At 44.0% G+C, this 19663-nt stretch overlaps 1 protein-coding gene across 1 annotated transcript; it reads left to right on the forward strand.

The window, feature by feature from the left end:
• The first annotated feature begins 8627 nt into the window (after window positions 1–8627).
• Window positions 8628–10214, forward strand: LOC126184193 (putative leucine-rich repeat-containing protein DDB_G0290503). Its single transcript, XM_049926561.1, has one exon. It carries the CDS (start codon window positions 8628–8630, stop codon window positions 10212–10214), a length of 1587 nt encoding a protein of 528 aa, XP_049782518.1.
• The last annotated feature ends 9449 nt before the right edge of the window (window positions 10215–19663 follow it).

A 19663-nucleotide genomic window follows, 5' to 3' on the forward strand; every position in this document is an offset into this window, starting at 1 on the left:
AATGTTCGCAGACTTTGGTCCCGCAAAGAGGATTTATGGTTGCTTCTAGCATCACATCTCTCGTAGTACTCTGGCTTCAGGAATCGAAATTGCTAGCTAAGGATCGCTTTGAGCTTTCACATTTAGTGATTCGTTTAGACCTTCCCCCTGAGGTGGGTATCCCATCTCATGGGGGTGTCACACTGTTCATACGAGATGACCTTCATAGTCAATCCATCGCCATTACTAGCTGTCTTCAAGCTATTGCCATTCACCTTTTCCTTCTCCACCTGCCTTTCTCCCTTTGTACCATTTATGTACGTCTGTCATTTGGTGTCACCACCCGTTTCTGCTACTTGGTGACTCTAATGCGCATCATCCCCTTTGGGGTTCTCCCAGGACCTGCAAGAGAGGTGCCCTATTGGCTGACCACCTTAACCAACTCAACCTCCTCTGTCTTAACACCAGAGCACCCACTTTGCTTCCTGACTCCTCGCACACCTATTCCCATTTGGACCAATCCTTTTGCATTGCCCAGCTTGCCCATTGTCTTGAGTGATTCGTTCGTTCTGATGCCTACTCGAGCGACCATTTCCCGTGTGCTCTCCATCTGATGACTCCTACCACCTCTACATGCATGCCCAAATGGCAGCTTACTAAAGCTGTCTGCCAGCTTTACTCCTCCCTGGCGACCTTCAAAGAACAAAATTTCCTCAGTTGTGATGACCAGGTGGACTATCTCACAAATGTTATCCTTACTGCTGCAGAACGTTCCATTCCTTGCTCTTCCTCCTCACCACGCCGTGTCCCAGTCCCTTGGTGGACTGAGACATGCAGTGACGCAATTCGCGCAGAGACGTGCTCTCCCCGTTTTTAACAGTTCGTCATCCTACGCTGGAAAACTGCATTCATTATAAACAGATGGGTGCAAAGTGTTGTCGCATTTTTCAGGATAGCAAAAGGGCTAGGGGGATTTCATTCACTAGTTCTTTTAACAGTTCCACATCTTCCTCTGTTGTGTGGGCCGACTTCTGATGGCTCTCTGGAACCAAGATCCATTCCCCCATTTCCGGCCTTCTGTTATGTGCCGATGTTATTGTCTACTCTGTTGCTATCTCCAACACCTTAGGCCGCCATTTTGTGGAAGTTTCGAACTCTTCCCACTATCACACTGCCTTCATCCATTGGAACAGAGTGGAGGCGGCTCAGGCGATACCCTTCTCTCCCTCCCTCTTCTCTCCCTCCCTCTTCTCTCCCTCCCTCTTCTCTCCCTCCCTCTTCTCTCCCTCCCTCTTCTCTCCCTCCCTCTTCTCTCCCTCCCTCCCTCTTCTCTCCCTCCCTCCCTCTTCTCTCCCTCCCTCCCTCTTCTCTCCCTCCCTCCCTCTTCTCTCCCTCCCTCCCTCCCTCTTCTGTCCCTCCCTCCCTCCCTCCCTCTTCTGTCCCTCCCTCCCTCCCTCCCTCCCTCCCTCTTCTGTCCCTCCCTCCCTCCCTCCCTCCCTCCCTCCCTCTTCTGTCCCTCCCTCCCTCCCTCCCTCCCTCCCTCCCTCTTCTGTCCCTCCCTCCCTCCCTCTTCTGTCCCTCCCTCCCTCCCTCCCTCCCTCCCTCCCTCTTCTGTCCCTCCCTCCCTCCCTCCCTCCCTCCCTCCCTCTTCTGTCCCTCCCTCCCTCCCTCCCTCCCTCCCTCTTCTGTCCCTCCCTCCCTCCCTCCCTCCCTCCCTCCCTCTTCTGTCCCTCCCTCCCTCCCTCCCTCCCTCCCTCCCTCTTCTGTCCCTCCCTCCCTCCCTCCCTCCCTCCCTCCCTCTTCTGTCCCTCCCTCCCTCCCTCCCTCCCTCCCTCCCTCTTCTGTCCCTCCCTCCCTCCCTCCCTCCCTCCCTCCCTCTTCTGTCCCTCCCTCCCTCCCTCCCTCCCTCCCTCTTCTGTCCCTCCCTCCCTCCCTCCCTCCCTCCCTCTTCTGTCCCTCCCTCCCTCCCTCCCTCCCTCCCTCTTCTGTCCCTCCCTCCCTCCCTCTTTTCTCCCTCTTCTGTCCCTCCCTCCCTCCCTCTTTTCTCCCTCTTCTGTCCCTCCCTCCCTCCCTCTTTTCTCCCTCTTCTGTCCCTCCCTCCCTCCCTCTTTTCTCCCTCTTCTGTCCCTCCCTCCCTCCCTCTTTTCTCCCTCTTCTGTCCCTCCCTCCCTCCCTCTTTTCTCCCTCTTCTGTCCCTCCCTCCCTCCCTCTTTTCTCCCTCTCTCTTAATCGTGAGTGCTACAATGCCATTTTCAATATGAGGGAGCTAGATCACGCTCTCAGTTCATTGCACTCCTCCATCCCAGGTCCAGGCGCTATCCACGTTCAGATGTTACAGCACTTCTCTCTTGCTGGCAAGCACATTCTGCGTAACACATACAACTGCATCTGGGCTGAGGGCACATTTCCAGGATGCTAGCGTGAAGCCACCTTGATACGCATACCTAAAGCTGGTAAGGACAAATGTTCTTTGTAGCTACCGCCCCATCTCTTATCAGCTGCGTCTGCAAGGTGATGGAACGTATGATTCATGCCCAGCTGCTGTGGTGGCTCGAGTCTCGCCAATTACGCACGAATGCACAGTGTGGAATTCTAGCATGACATTCTTCTGTTGACCATCTCGTTACATTCTCCACCCATGTCATGAATGGTTTTCTGCGGCGGAAATCCCAGACTGTGGACGTGTTTTTTTTCGATTTGGAGAATGCCTAAGACACCTGCTGGAGAACTGGTATACTCCGTAATCTTTACACATGGGGTTTCCGTGGGCGCCTGCACTGTTTTCTTTGGGTATTTTAACAAGACCAAGTTTTCAAGGTGTGTGTGTGGGTTCTGCCTTGTTGGCCACCTGTATTCAGGAAAATGGTGTGCCTCACGGTTCTGTCCTGAGCTTAATCCTCTTTGTTATCGCCATTAACCCTATAATCGCCTGTTTTCCACCGGTCGTTTCTGGTCCCTTTTTGTCCATGATTTTGCCGTCTATTGCAGTTCTACACGGACCTGTTTCACTGAGCGGCGTCTTCAGCGCTGTCTTGACCATTTTCACTCTTAGAGAATTGTCAATGGCTTTCGCTTTTCCACTGACAAAACCGTCTGTATGCATGTTTGGCGGTGCAAATGGTTTCTCCCACTATCTCTACATCTTTGGCCTCTTGCCCTTCCATTCGTTGACACTACGAAATTCCTGGGGTAATGCTCGATAGGAAACTCTTGGTCCTCCCATGTGTCTTACCTGCCAGCCCACTGTACTCAGTTCCTCAATGTCCTACGTATCCTCAATGGTATTTCTTGGGGTCCTGATGGAACCACCCTCCTCTGTTTCTGCTGGTCCCTTGTCCTTTCGAAACTCTACTATGGGTGCTTTGTTTAGGCATCTGCACGCCCATCCCTTTTACGCCATCTCAACACTATCCATCATCATGGCATCTGTTTGGCCATGGGCGACTTTCACACCAGCCCAGTTCAGAGACTGTGTGCTGAAGCAGCTAAACTACCACTGTCCTACAGCTGTGACTTTCTCCTCACAAGGGAACCTCCCCATCGCACCCCCCCTCAGATTTAGTTATAAGTTGGCACAGTGGATAGGCCTTGAAAAACTGAACACAGATCAATTGAGAAAACAGGAAGCAGTTGTGTGGAACTGTGAAAAAATAAGCAAAATATACAAACTGAGTAGTCTATGGGCAAGATAGGCAACATCATGGATAGTGTCAGCTCAGGAGCGCCGTGGTCCCGTGGTAGCGTGAACAGCTGCAGAACGAGAGGTCCTTGGTTCAAGTCTTATTTCGAGTGAAAAGTTAACTTTCTTTATTTTTGCATAGTTATAATCTGTCCGTTCGTTTATTGACGTCTGTTCACTGTAATAAGTTTAGTGTCTGTGTTTTGCTACTGCATCGCAAAACCTAGCGATTAGTAGACGAAAGGACGTGCCTCTCCAATGGGAACCGAAAACATTTGATCGCAAGGTCATAGGTCAGCCGATTCCTCCACTGGAAAACATCTGATATATTCTATACGACACTGGTGACGGCATGTGCGTCACATGACAGGAATATGTTGTCGACCCACCTAACTTGTACACTTGGCAAATGGGTAAAAAGATTCTTCTAGCTTGCCCGATTTAGGTTTTCTTGTGGATGTGATAATCATTCCCAAAAAAGTGATGAAACCATAAAAGTTTGTCACATAAACTGAAAATAAACTAAACTTTTCACATGATGGAAGATTCGAACCAAGGACCTCTCGTTCCGCAGCTGCTCGCGTTACCACGGGACCACGGCTCTCCTGAGCTGACATTATCCATGATGTTGCCTATCTTGCCCATGGACTACTCAGTTTGTATACTTTGTTTATTTTTTCACAGTTCCACACAACTTCTTCCTGTTTCGTCAATTGATCTGTGTTCAGTTTTCAAGTCCTATCCACTGTGCCAACTTACAACTAAATCTGAGGGGGGTGCGATGGGGAGGTTCCCTTGTCAGCAGGAATGCATGCCGTTTGCCTGCCATGCGTGGCCACCCCTCCTGTCTCTCCTCCTTTGATGATTCCTTGAAATGTCAGTATGGGGTTTGTCCTTCTGTTACCTCCTGGAGTCGGTTTTCGCCACTTGCTATGGCACTTTAACTTCATGCTACCTGCAAATTTTCCCGTGGGTGTGAACCCTTGACCACCTTGGCTTCGTGAAGCGGCCCATGTTAACCTCGTCCTTAATTTGCTTCCTAAGGACACTACTTCAGCCTCAGTCTATCGCTTTCAGTTTCATGACTTTCTCATGATACTCTGCGATAGTACCTGACCGACCGTGGGGTCGGGTGTGCCTTCGTCATTGGCACCTGTCTCTTTTGATATCAGCTTCTGGCACACTCCACAGTATTTACTGCCGAGCTTTCTGCTCTGTATCAGGCCATGGAGTACATCCGGTGACACAGCCTTCCCAAATGTCCTCTGTTCAGACTCACTCAGTGCCCTCCAAAGTATCTGTGCGCTGTACACTTCTCATTTCTTAGTGCAGTGGGTCCAGGAAAACTGTCACTTGATCACGCTTGCTGGAGCCAATGTCATGTTTCTGTGGGTCCCTGGGCATGTCGATCTGCTAGGAAACGAGGCTACTGACGCTGCTGCCAAGGCTGTAGTCCTCATACCTCAGCCTGCAGGTACCTATATTCCCTCCGATGATCTCTGCATTGCAGTCTGTCAGGAGGTGGTGTCTCTTTGGCGTCGCCAATCGTTTCACCTTCATGGGAATAACCTTCGGCTTACTAAGCCTCTCTCGGCGCCTTGGACGACCTCGTCTCGGCCCTCCCGCCGGGAGATTATTTTAACTCTGTTTAGCCATCTTCATTTTCTCCCCCACCACGTTGTACACATTTATCCCAAATTTTAACTGTCCACCACTGCTGGAATGCCCTTTTTTTACCAATTTACGTTCCAGCTTGGGTTTGCCATCTGATTTATCAGCTGTTTTAGCGAATGATGTATGGGGTGTCGACCGCGTTTTCCTTTTTATCCGCCGAAGCAATATGGCGAAGGCCATTTAATTTTTAGTTTAGTACCTCCATTTTTGTATGATGTTTTTTACCACTTCGTCCGCGTGCCTTTTTAGCTGTCTCCTATACTGTCCATTGAGACTGACTTACAGTCGTTCCCCTTGTCTCTGTGTTCGTGTCTCCAGTTCTGACTTGGGCGCATATGACCCCAGTTGTTTTTTGCGCCCAAAAACAAAACGGAGAAGGCGTGTGATACCACCTGGCGACATCAGAGCCTGTCTACTTTGCATGAGTGAGATTTCTGGCCTGCTTGCCCATTCACCCAGAATTTCCTATCCCTCTGACTGTTGTGGGGCCCTGGATAGGTTCGCCGGCCGTTGACAGTGTGGTTCTTGGCGCTACAGTCTGGAACCACACGACCGCTATGATCGCAGGTTCGAATCCTGCCTCAAGCATGGATGTGTGTGATGTCCTTAGGTTAGTTAGGTTTAAGTAGTTCTAAGTCTAGGGGACAGATGACCTTAGATGTTAAGTCCCATAGTACTCGGAGCCATTTGAACCATTTTTGGATCAGTTCATCCTCTGCGACAAACACATACAGGAAACTGGGATCCTTCAGGGATCGGTTGTGAGCGTAGATCCCTTCGCTGTTGCAGTCAATGGTATCTTGACTCTAGTGGGACACGCAGTCTCACCATCGCAGTATGAGGACAGTCTTTGCCCATATTACCACAATACATGTCCGCCCCTGTAGCGCAGGGGTGGCGTTACCGCTTACCACGCAAGGGGAACTGGGTTCTTTTCCCAGCAGGAGACTGGGTGTTGTGTCCTTTTTCATTATCATTGACACGCAAGTCGCCGATGTGGTGTCAACTAAAATGACTTGCAATATGGGGGCCGAACCCCGAAGGATATATCCCGGCAAATAAATACGATACGATTATTTCGTTTCACCACAATACATCACGCACTGAAGAGCGCCAACATCAGAAAGTACAAAACTTGATCCTGTCTGAGTCATCAATGTAAATTTTTTCTCACCAAAATTTGGGTAATGCATTTCTGTCGATTGAGGACCGTGTGTCCACATTTAGTAATTTACTTAACGTCGTTAAAACCTTCCAATTTTTGGGCGTTTTGTTTGGCAATAAGTTCACAGGGTTACTGTTTGTACGCCAGCACAAGGCAAAAAGTGTGAGGAAGCTTAATATTGTTAAATTTCTCGGCAGCACCTTCTGGGGTCCAATGTGCACAGTTCGTTTGAGAGTCCTACAGAGCTTCTAGTTTATCTCACTTGTGCTATGGATGTGTTGCTTACGGTTAGGCGGCACCATCAGTACTAAGCTTAGATCCTGTCCATCACAGTGATGTGCAGCTGGCAAACAGAACTTTCCATTACGAGTTATGAAGACAGCCTCCTAGTGGAAGCTATCACTTCACCACTCAGGGTCAGACGCCAGAAACACTGAGTGATATGCAGTCACAATCTGGCAGATGCCTACCCATGCGTATTACTGGACTCTTTCACAAACAGCAGGTCATACTGTTAACGTATCGTCCCAAAATGGGCAAAACAGCTGGGATGCAATTGAAGGTTCTATACAAGGACCTTCAACTGCCCCTCCTGTCTGAGGACAGGCGCCCCTCATAGTGTGTACTCGCGCCTTTGATTGAGATGGAACTCTCCTGTGGACCCATGGAAAAGGCGAAGCACTCCTGCACCACACCTAATCCATTCTGTTCTCCATGACTACCCAAATTAGACATGCATCTAGACAAATGGAACGAAAATTACACGGTCGGCTTTGCTTTTGCACAGGCAAGGCCCTGAAAATTCTTCTATGCCGAATGATTGCAACGTATGCACAGTAGAGTTGGTGCCCATATAACAGGCTCTGCTGTATTTCCTGGTTTACAGCGACTCCACGAAACACTTCAAACGCATCTCAGTACTCAGCCATAAACCTTCTGTTCCCTAAATTACAAAAACCCATTAGTTGACCTCTACAGCTCTGGAATGACAGTACGTCATGAGGACACCAAGCCATGTGGGTATTCAGGGAAATGAACTTGGTTACAAACTGACTGCAGACGCAACCACGGGAGACAAACTTGAACTCAGAGTACTTGGCACTGGCCTACGATTGCAACTGCTCCATCAGATTTTGAAAACCTTGGATATGGAATGGCAGCTACCACTAATCTCCACAAGCTGAGTGCAATAAAGATGACGACCAGGGCCTGGAATACTTCTCTGCAGTCTTCTAGAAAAGACGTAATTGTACTGTGCCGACTGTTTGTCGCAGCACCAGACTTAGCCACGAGTTCCTTTGTGCGTCAAGAAGCCTGCCCTTAATGCAGTTGTGGCAGTCTTCTCACGATGACTCATACTCTCACAGAATGTGCCCTGCTGGCTAATTCGAGAAGAGCCATCAACCTGTCCACCTAGCTACCCCAGATACTTGCGGACGGTGGTACAGGTGCTAACAGACGTTAACTGAGGAAAAGAGAATATTATTTAAAATTTTTCTGTGTCTAATGGTTTCAGCTAAATGACTCTTTAGCCCATTGTCGTTTTCTCACCCAATTTTAGTAATATTGTCTGGGACGAACCTTCTTAGAGTATTCTTAGTTTTACGCGAATTTCCTGTGCAACGAGGGACTGACAACCCAGATGAAGAGTTCCTTTAAACACATAGTCGCTGTCAACAAATCTTATTTCATACCTAATTGATATTTTGCTATGAACTTCACATATTGTGCCAAAACAAATGTTAACAGATTTTAGAAATTAATTTAGTGTGCCTTATTTAAGGAATAATTTAGTTATTCAGCAAAAAACAAACATAACAGGCTGTGATTTCTTTTTGTTGTAGGCTGTCCTGACACATCGGTCCAGGCTATAAACTAAAAGAAGCGGGCCTAGGATTCAGAAGTAATTAAGCACGTTAAACGACTAGACTCGACGTCTTGGAAGAAATGGGCCAAAACTATGGGAAGCAACGGAACCTCACTCCAGACAAAAACCACAAGCCTATCGGTCAGCAAATCGAAATGCCTCTGACTAGACAGATTTCTTGTCATGGTCAGCGTCAGGAAGCAAACTCAAAAGCTTCACTGACAGAACCGGTGAGTGTGTCACAGCATTCACATCTGGCGGAAATGGCTCAAGAAGACCAAGAGTGGATGGAAAGCATGGCTGCAGTCCAACGACAGTTCAGAGAGAAACTGGCATACATGGAGAAATATTTGTCGCAACGATTTGGCGAACTGAAGAGTCAGCTCAATCGGACAGTTAATATTGTAGAAAGCACAGTGGAACAGAGAAGATCTTCAGTTAAAGATCAGGTTGAAGTAAGACTTTCTCTGGTGGATGAGGTGGGAGAGAGACTGGCGACAGTACAGAAGCAACTTGGGGAAAAGATAGTGAACATGCAGTCAACCTTAGGTGAGAGATTAGTTGCAGTTCTAGAGAAGCAACGCCAAAGGCTAGTCGACGTACAAGAAAATCTGAAACGGCAGCATACAGCTGTGAGTTTCTCAGTCGAACCAAAGCTTATAGAAGTGCATGACCAAGTGCAAGCGATGGTTCTGACGATGGAGAAATATTTAGATGACAGAGATGAAGTGGAAAAAAATCAGCTCATGATGTTGCTCCACGAAGTAAGTGATCGAATAAACCAGAATTTGGTGGATGAGGAAAGACAGTTACAAGGAAGTTTCATAGAACAGAGAGACGAGCTGAAGAAAAGGTTTGACAATGTGCAGCAGAGATTCGACCAGAGATTGACTTACTTGCGAAGCATGAGCCTCCCTAGTCTAGATGAGGTGCAATGTGCTGTGGATATGAGGCTCAACAGTGTAGAAGAGCACTCTGACCTCAGGTTAGATGAAGTCCACACTTGTCTTGAACAGTGGTTTGAAGAGGTAAAGGATCTCATCGAAAGGAGGTACGAGTATTTAAGAGAATTTCTGACCAAAAGGTTGGATGAAGTGAAAGAGGAACAAGTGCAAAGAATAGAAGAAGAAGCCATCTTCACACAACGGAGGCTCGATCAATTGAGGGAGCAAGTGGTGCAGCGGCTAAATGAAGTAAAAGACAAGCTTGAACTGAGAATGAATGAAGTCGAAGGTAAAGTTCTCGATCTAGTTAATCAAATGCAAAATCAGCTAGACAGCAGTCTGGACGATATGAAAGAACTAACTGGACACAAATTCGATCAGGTACAACAGCTGACATGGCAGATGCTTGATCAGCAGCAGATTCTTTTGTGGCAAGGCTTCAATGGTGCCGCAGAAAAACTTGATCAGGGAATCGAAGAGGTCGAAAAGAAAGTAGAGCAGAAGCTCAGCTGCATAGAGGAGCAGTTAGATCTGAGGTTAAGTGAAACTGATCAAGCTATGAGAGAGAGACTTAAAGAGGTCTTGGATCAGCTGGAGCGGAAACTGGAGGAAGTTAGCTATGATGTAACAGAAATGTTGGTGGAACTGTTGAACGAAACTACGTCAAGAATTAAGGAAATTACAGGCCATCTGGAGACGAGGGATCTCGAGACGCGGAGTCACACTGCCCACAGATTTGGCGACGTCGACGATCAGTTGAAGTGGAGGATAGATGAGGCGCGCGATCACATACGGTATAGATTACAGATGATGAAGTCACAGATTCATGAGAGGATAGGCGACGTGGTAGAAAAAGTAGAGAATTCTATAGATGATACAGAAAAATGGCTTCAACTACTCGAATAACACTTGCCCTGTAGTTTAGTAGTGAATATTTTATCAGAACGTACATGCAGGCACTACATCAATTAAATGTTAAAGGCAAAACATCGCTGCGGGCACGGCGATGCAAATCTACTTGCTGAGCATGGAACTGATGATTAAATAGGCTTTATGGAATAATTTTACTGCTTTTCTCCAAAATATTGCTACTGTTCTCAATTCCCATTTGTATATGGCTTTCATATTTTAGCCTTGCCAGTGAGAAGTCTTCGAAAGCTTATATCGATACAGCCTACTTTGGATGTTAAACGGAATTTCGAAGTAGTGTGAGTAGCGTATTAAAATAGATGAAGTACTGAAGCAACCAGTTTTAACACAATAGTAATAATAGAAATAATTTTAGTCCATCTCAAGCTCAGAGCAGCAAACTGTGGCTGTGATGATACTAAAAGTAAATGGTTGCGAAAGCAATTGTGTTCACATTAGGCAGTGCTAACTGCCGTTTTAAAAGAACTCTATAATAAAAAGGTTTTATAGGTGTGTGCAAATAGATAACGAAGCTTTCATGTATATTACACGGTATTCGTATAGAATTTTACTAGGTTAATAAGTCACCCTGATAAGATCAGGAATTGCATGCATGTTGGGAATAAATTCCACGTGTTTCATAAAACTTTGCTGTTTTTTCGCTTTTAACATCAAAGTTTGTCTTGTAACAAATATAAAGCTTGTACGCTAGTCATAAAATGCCAGTTTGAATTGTTCATGTAATACTGTAAGAAACACAATAATAAACCATTTAAGATGGAACTTTCGGTAGAAGACACTTTTCCTCCTCATCTTCTGTCCTTGTCGTGCTAAAATATGTATGCATCTTACAACTGGCTAAATTCTAGGAAAATGTTAGAAAAATTTACGCAGATGAAATTTTGTTAAATTCAAACTTTGTCTAGTCATTATAATGACGACAAAAATTATGAACAAATATTGATATAGCGGTAGCAGTTTTGGATACTATACTACAGGAATATTCTGTAATAATCTTCTAAATTTGGGGCCGAAAAATTACAGGCTTGTACCTGGTGTGCGGAAAGCAAAGGGTTATATCAGCAGCCTTAAGTGAGAACGATCTGAAAAAACAATGTTGAAAATCAGGCTTCAGTCATGTGACATTTAGCACGTGTAGTAAATCCTCTTAAATCAGTTCAGATTGCTGAAACAACCGTCCATGGCTTCTGTTTCGTCATTATTTTCTAGTAAATGTTTGTTGCAAGTTGTTTCCGTAAGTGCACTTTCTTTAAAAACATTAATTTGCTGATCTATCTTCTATCATAGGTTTCTCACTTAATACAGAGCGCTTCAGGAATCTAATTTGTGCTGTTGTTGTGGTCTTTAGTCCAAAGACTGGTTTGATAAAGCTCTCCATGATACTCTATCCTGAATAACTGCTGCAACCTACACTCTCTTGAATCTGCTTAGAGCGTATTCATCTCTTGGTTTCCCTCTACAATTTTTAACCCCCCCTCCCAACGCTCCCCTCCAGTACTTAATTAGTGATCGCTTGACGCCTCAGAATATGTCCTACCAACCAACCAACCAACCAACCTTCTTATAGTAAGGTTATACCACAAATTTCTCTTCTCTCCAATTCCATTCAGCACCTCATTAGTTACATGATCTACCCATCTGATCTTCAGCATTCTTCCGTAGCACTGCATTTCAAAAGCTTCTATTCTCTTCTTGTCTAAACTATTTATCTCCCAAGTTTCACTTCCACACATGGCTACAATCCACACAAATACTCTAAGAAAGGACTTTGACACTTAAATCTATACTCGATGTTAACGAATTTCCCATTTTCAGAAACTCTTTTCTTGCCACTGCCAGTCTACATTTTATATCCTCCCTACTTCGACCATCATCCGTTATTTTGCTCCCCAAATAGCAAAAACCCTAGAGTGTCTCATTTCCTAATGTAATTCGCTCAGCATCACTTGATTTAATTAAACTCCATTATCCTCATTTCCTTTTTGTTGTTCATCTTGTATCATCCTTTAAAGACAGTCCTTTCCATTCAACTGATTTTCCAAGTCCTTTGCTAGGTCTGACAGAATTACAATGTCATCGGCAAACCTTACCGTTCTTATTTGTTCTCAGAGGACTTTAAATCTTTCTCCAAATTTTTATTTTGTTTCCTTTACTGCTTGCTCAATTTACAGGTTGAATAGCATCCTTCTCAACCACTGCTTGCCTTTCGTGCTCCTGCGAGTCTTAAAATTAACATATCGTTCCTGTACAAATTGTAAATAGCCTTTCGCTCCCTGTATTTGACCCCTGTCACCTTAAGAATTTGAAAGAGACTATTCCACTCAACACTTTCAAAAGCTTTCTCTAAGCCTATAAATGCTATAAACGTATGAGTTACCTTAACCTGTCTATGACAAGTCGTAGGGTCAGTACTGCCTCGCGTGTTCCTACATTTCTCCGGAATCCAAACTAATCTTCCTCAGATATCAGGGAGATCTTGCAATTTAAAACATGGTTCCTAAATCTTAGTTACACAATCTATCTGAAATCTGAAACTTCCTGGCAGATTAAAACTCTGTGCCGGACCGAGACTCGAACTCGGGACTTTTGCCTTTCGCGGGCAAGTGCTCTACCAATCTGCCAGGAAGTTTCATATCGGCGCACACTCTGCTGCAGAGTGAAAATCTCATTCTATCTGAAACCTAGCGGTGTCTCCAGGTCTCTTCCATATAGTCAACCTTTTACGATTGTTAACCTGTGTGTGTGTGTGTGTGTGTGTGTGTGTGTCTCTCTTGTGTGTGTGTGTGTGTGTGTGTGTGTGTGTGTCTCTCTTGTGTGTGTGTAGTGCTTTTGTGATGGCATTAAACTGAACTTCTCTGCGTATATTGTAGTAACACATTGGTTCCCAAGGCGTCCAAACGATACGTAAAAATAAAGCAATTCAGTCCGCATTGAGCGATGTGGCTACTCGGCTAATTAAGGGATGAAATACACTACTGGCAGTTGAAATTGCTACACTAAGAAGAAATACAGGTAAACGGGTGTTCATTGGACAAATATATTATACTAGGACTAACATATGATTACATTTTCACGTAATTAGGATGCATAGATCCTGAGACATCAGTAACCAGAACTACCTCTGGCCATAATAACGGCCTTGATACGCCTGGGCATGGAGTCAGAGCTTGAATGGCGTGTACAGGTACAGCTGCCCATGCAGCTTCAACACGATACCACAGTTCATCAAGAGTAGTGACTGGCGTATTGTGACGAGCCAGTTGCTCGGCCACCATTGACCAGACGTTTTCAATTGGTGAGAGACCTGGAGAATGTGCTGGCCAGGGCAGCAGTCGAACATTTTCTGTATCCAGAAAGGCCCGTACAGGACCTGCAACATGCGGTCGTGCATTATCCTGCTGAAATGGAGGGTCTCGCAGGGGTCGAAAGAAGGGTAGAGCCACGGGTCCACACACATCTGAAATGTAACGTCCACTGTTAAAAGTGCCATCAATGCGAACAAGAGGTGACAGACGTGTAACCAATGGCAACCCATACCATCACGCCGGGTAATACGCCAGTATGGAGATGACGAATACACGCTTCCACTGTGCGTTCACCGCGATGTCACCGAAAACTGTAGCGACCATCACGATGCTGTAAACAGAACCTGGATTCATCCGAAAAAATGTTTCGCCATTCGTGCACCCAGGTTCGTCGTTGAGTACACCATCGCAGGCGCTGCTGCCTATGATGCAGCGTCAAGGGTAACCGTAGCCATGGTCTCAGAGCTGATAGTCCATGCTGCTGGAAACGTCGTCGAACTGTTCGTGCAGATGGTTGTTGGTTTGCAAACGTTCCCATCTGTTGACTCATGGATCGAGACGTGGCTGCACGATCCGTAACAGCCATGCGGATAAGATGCCTGTCATCTCGACTGCTAGTGATAAGAGGCCGTTGGGATCCAGCACAACGTTCCGTGTTACCCTCCTGAACCCACCGATTTCATATTCTGCTAACAGTCATTGGATCTCGACCAACGCAAAGATGGCAAATATTAAGACTTTTTCACGTCGCTTAATGGCTGTATGAGTGAAGTGTCAACCTGAAGGTTCATAGTTCAACGCCACAGGTTTATTCTTTTCAATCGTTTGTACGAATTCACTAGAAAGAAAAGACAATGTTTACCCAAATTATGAAATCGCTTTTGAGGTTAGCGACACAGCTGGCTTTAATATATATATATATATATATATATATATATATATATATATATATATATATATATATATAGGCTTCGCTGTAATTAAAATATCTCTTCAAACAGCTAACATCACGAAAGACACGTCTTATCTCGGAAAATATCCAAACACACAAGTCATTTTTTGAGTGCTGTTCTTAGAAGACAGAACCGAACATGAAATCGTTACTTGTTGAAAGTAAGAAACGTTATAAAGTCGTACAGCTGCACCAATAGTTACCTTATTCCTAAATGTTCAGGAGCACTGTTTACATTTTCCCAATAAATGAACAACAGAATACTTTGACCAACAGTGTACAGATGAGGAGATAATGAGTACTTGTGCACCTTCAAAGAGCCATTAAAACTCTCATGAAAGGTCAGTATGATCAGATTAGTAACACAGTTACTGGATCAGCGACCTGTCAGAAAAAGTTAACTGTAATATAAAAAGTATATAACGATCCTCTAGCGATAAATTACAGCCCTGTTCAAAGCTTCAAGAGGAGTCTAACTCAGACGTTGGTTTTAAGTTCTGTGTAGTTGGTTAAATGCGAACCAAACATGTTAAAAGGATGAAAAACATAAAAACAGTGATTCGCTTTATTTTCCTTTCATTGATCTAGTCAGGCAAAATGTTGTAACACTAAATTATTATACACCTACAAACTCTCGTCCATCACATGTGCTGAAATGTTATTTCCCTTTCCATTCCCACGACTCAAATGCTTGGGGTAGGACACAACATGATATTGACCCTGTGAAACGCAGTTCCACAAACCTGTCTCACCCAAAAACTTTGCAGTTGCTTCATGAGGTTTAATGTTACTACTACGTTAATCTTGGTTACGAGTTCTGGGACACTGTAGGTCTATTTCATATGGATGCGACTACGGTTATTTACAAAGAACAAAACTGCCTCTAAAAGAAAATATTAGAAGGGGAATACGAGGGAGAAGAGGGCAAGAGGAGCTACACTCATAAGGTGGACAATTAGGACACGTAGTGGTCCGTCGTTGCCTTTCAACAATAACAGGACTTTAATAGTGTAGTCACTAACATAAAAAATAAACGAAGACAAATACCCCACCGGATGTCACTGCTCATGTCTCGTGATCAGCTGAAACAGTTGACCTCCGATTAACTGTAAGCATGTGATCTGATGTTCATTTATCTTTCCTGTCAAGTTGATCATGGTGTCCACCACACGGCGTGTCCTCCAATGTGAGCTTAGCTACAGCTGCACAGGATTCAGGAAACACCTGCAGTGTGGAGATGTGATATGGTATCCACAAGTATCACGTATCTAGCACATTTTTGATTTTTTAGGTATCCTGGAAGCAAACGAGAGCGATTAAGCGGCACTATTACTAGACTCGAGCTGTGGATCCAGGACCACGCATGATGTGTCTGCAGTAGATACTTAGAGTACAAATATTTTTTTGTTTACGAGTTCGACGTTGGACACAAGAGTTTCAGTGGTTCATATTCTCGACATTAGCAGTCAATTAATCTAGCCCTTCACTGGGATACATCGTCGGTATTATTACTCACCGCGTTCGCAAAATGGCAACACACTGTGCCTTGGACCAAATTCGAAGTGGTGATTCCTGGCTTCCGTCTGCAACTGGAGGTCAGCAAGACAGAGTTCTCTTTTTAGACAGATAAGTTTTGGAGAATATGGCATCGGACACATGCCTGCTACAGATGCTAATTACTGTCGCTTATCAACTTTACAGTACGGCTATCCATAATTTATTCAGATTCAAGCAAGTATCATAAGATCTAGTTCACAAATATTTGAGACACGCGCACGCAAGAGAAAATACTCCATATCACTGGAAAGATTCGAATCTACGAACACCGGAAAAGCGTCTTGGCCCACTCGCCGTCCTCAGGCCGCAGCAACATCTACTCACGAGCGGTCGAACAGTGAGCCGATGGACATTTAATGGAGGAGTCCCGATTTTGTATGGTGTGGGATCCTCGACGGATTCACATGTGGCGGGAACGTGGAACACAATTTCGGGACCCAAACGTTGTGGAGAGAGACTGATATCGAGCAGGATCCCTAACGGTGTGGGCAGGGATTATGTTGACCACTCGAACACCACTCCATGGAATTGTACGGGTGGATCGGCAAGGTTTAACAGTCAACTATCGTAATGAGATATTTGGGATATCATGTGCGTCTGTTGCGAGGAGCTGTAGGCCCAGACTTCGTATTGATGGAAGATGGTGATCGACCTCTTAGAGTATAGGTGGTTGGTGTTTGTTTGGAACAGCAAGATTCTGCACGCATTGGCGCTTTCTATTCGCTCTCGCGATTTAAGTCCCATAGGGCATATCTGGGATGCACTAGGAAGGCGAGTTGCATCACGTCTGCATCTAACACCAACTCTCAAAGACTTGTGAGCAGCTCTGCTGGAAGAATGGGTTTTATTGCCTTGACTACATCATTCACAGCATGCACCCGTCGTCTTCGGGCCTGTATTGCTGCACAGGTGATCTCACCCCATACCGAGCATATTAACAAGTTGTCGGAATGTGTGTACAAATCCATTAAGTTGGAAAAACGAACATTTTGTCTAACGTTATGTATGTAACACTTACTTACGTTCCGTATTCTTTATATTGTTACTACTTTACTACCGCATGTTTATACTGTTCGTGGCAAAATAAACGCAACCTTCTAAAGTTTAATTTGTTAGTTTGCTTTAATTATGGACACCAGTGTATTTCGTTGTTTGAAATTCAAAAAAGCTTTTACATAATTATGTAAAAGTCTTATTTCCTAAAATCTTTATTTAAGTTCCATACCTGTAGGACTTAAATTGTGATCAAATTACCAAACTGCTATAGTTAGATATTAAAAAAGTTTTACACGAACGTACCTGTGCAAAAAAATTGATGCCGTAGAAAAATTGACTTTTTATGAAAAAGTTCTGATGAGCAGATAACCGACCTCATTCATTTAATTCACTGTACTCAGAGATAACTATTTAGATTTCAATGAACAGTTTTATCAGCAGTCAGACTCTCTTGCAATGGGTAGTCCGTTACCTAATATTCTTGCTGACATTTTCATAAATTTCTTGGAAAAAAATTTTTTTAGCAGCCACGAGGTGTTCTTTCGTACTCCAGACAGGCATTTTATTTACATATGGCCTAATAAAGGCGCTCGTCTCCCCTTCAAAACTTTTAACGAATATCAAGGAAAACATTTCTTTAACATGTGAGTCCGAAAAAGTGTTCCGCGAGTAAATTTATTTGAATCTGACAGTACTTTATATCAGCCGGCCGGAGTGGCCGAGCGGTTCTAGGCGCTAGTCTCGAACAGCGCGACCGCTATGGTAGCAGGTTCGAATCCTGCCTCGGGCATGGATGTGTGTGATGTCGTTAGGTAGGTTTAAGTAGTTCTAAGTTCTAGGGGACTGATGACCTCAGATGTTAAGTCTCCATAGTGCTCAGAGCCATTTGAACTTGATATCAATATTTCTTTCAATGTTTCTCGCAAGGAATCCACTGATCGAATAGAGCTGTCCTGTTTAACACACCTTAATTCGCACAAAAACCTTTTTTCATTCTTCCATCCATTGAGCTGTTTCTACTCCTTAAGCCGACGAAAATTCGATGCTGGGGTTAATTTGAATAAAACTATTGCAGCCAGTAATGGATACGAACCAAAAGTAGTGGACAATGTTTTGAAAAATGAAACCAATAATAATCACTCTTGGCTCTTCTCTCAATAAAGAATATGACAAATTTTTTCTATCCAGTTTTTACGGCCTGTATCTTGCGGGATTCAGCGTGTCCACTAAAACAAAATGACTGTAAGGTAGCATTTTCTATTAATACTAGCTTAAAAAATCTTATTCGTAATTTGGAACCAGTAAATTCTCCCTTACAAAACTCAGGTGTCTATAAAATTACCTGACACACGTCCAGCTTATTACATAGGACAAACAGGACGAGCAATTGCTGTTAGATATAAAGAACATCTCTTTGGAAAAAAGGTTTGTTATATACTATGCCAATCGTTGCTTAATTACAGGCCATAAGCATAAGAAAGTTGATTACGTCAGTATCCTGCACACAGAAGAAAGGCTTAAAACGTAATATCCTTGAATTAGAAAATTTCAGACTCCTTTCTTTTAAAGACTGTTTTATTCTGAATCAGCAGTTGGTTATGTAATAAAAATTTCTTCAGTGGTGCAAAGCCTTTACTTAGAAATGCATAAAACTCTATACTTTCCTCATAGTAGACTCTCTACTTTTCCTCATAGTAGACTCTCTACTTTTCCTCATAGTAGACTCTCTACTTTTCCTCATAGTAGACTCTCTACTTTTCCTCATAGTAGACTCTCTACTTTTCCTCATAGTAGACTCTCTACTTTTCCTCATAGTAGACTCTCTACTTTTCCTCATAGTAGACTCTCTACTTTTCCTCATAGTAGACTCTCTACTTTTCCTCATAGTAGACTCTCTACTTTTCCTCATAGTAGACTCTCTACTTTTCCTCATAGTAGACTCTCTACTTTTCCTCATAGTAGACTCTCTACTTTTCCTCATAGTAGACTCTCTACTTTTCCTCATAGTAGACTCTCTACTTTTCCTCATAGTAGACTCTCTACTTTTCCTCATAGTAGACTCTCTACTTTTCCTCATAGTAGACTCTCTACTTTTCCTCATAGTAGACTCTCTACTTTTCCTCATAGTAGACTCTCTACTTTTCCTCATAGTAGACTCTCTACTTTTCCTCATAGTAGACTCTCTACTTTTCCTCATAGTAGACTCTCTACTTTTCCTCATAGTAGACTCTCTACTTTTCCTCATAGTAGACTCTCTACTTTTCCTCATAGTAGACTCTAAAACATAGTTTTCATCTCCCCTCGTTATTTATTACATTGTAGTCGTTTTCATACAAGATGTATAGAATAATTGCTGTTGCATTCTCATGTCTACATTTCAATTTGCATAATACTAGCTACTGACTTGTTAGATTAACGCTTATGTGTTGTTTAAAATATTTTTGTAATTTAAGCAGCTGATCTGTTAGATTCTTAATAGATGGCACGACTTGTTTCGTGTCCACGTTGTGGCAACTTCGGCCACTTTTCCTCTTACAGCACTTAGCGGCGTGTAGTGTGCTACGCCATGTAGCTACAATTTTACAGGCAATTACGAACTTCATATCAGTTCCAAT

Source organism: Schistocerca cancellata, chromosome 4 (assembly GCF_023864275.1).
Source record: "Schistocerca cancellata isolate TAMUIC-IGC-003103 chromosome 4, iqSchCanc2.1, whole genome shotgun sequence".
NCBI classification, from domain to species: Eukaryota; Metazoa; Arthropoda; class Insecta; order Orthoptera; family Acrididae; genus Schistocerca; species Schistocerca cancellata.

Excerpts from the sequence above, each read along its gene's own strand:
- LOC126184193 (XM_049926561.1), top strand. The coding sequence starts at position 8,628 with ATGGCTCAAGAAGACCAAGAGTGGATGGAAAGCATGGCTGCAGTCCAA.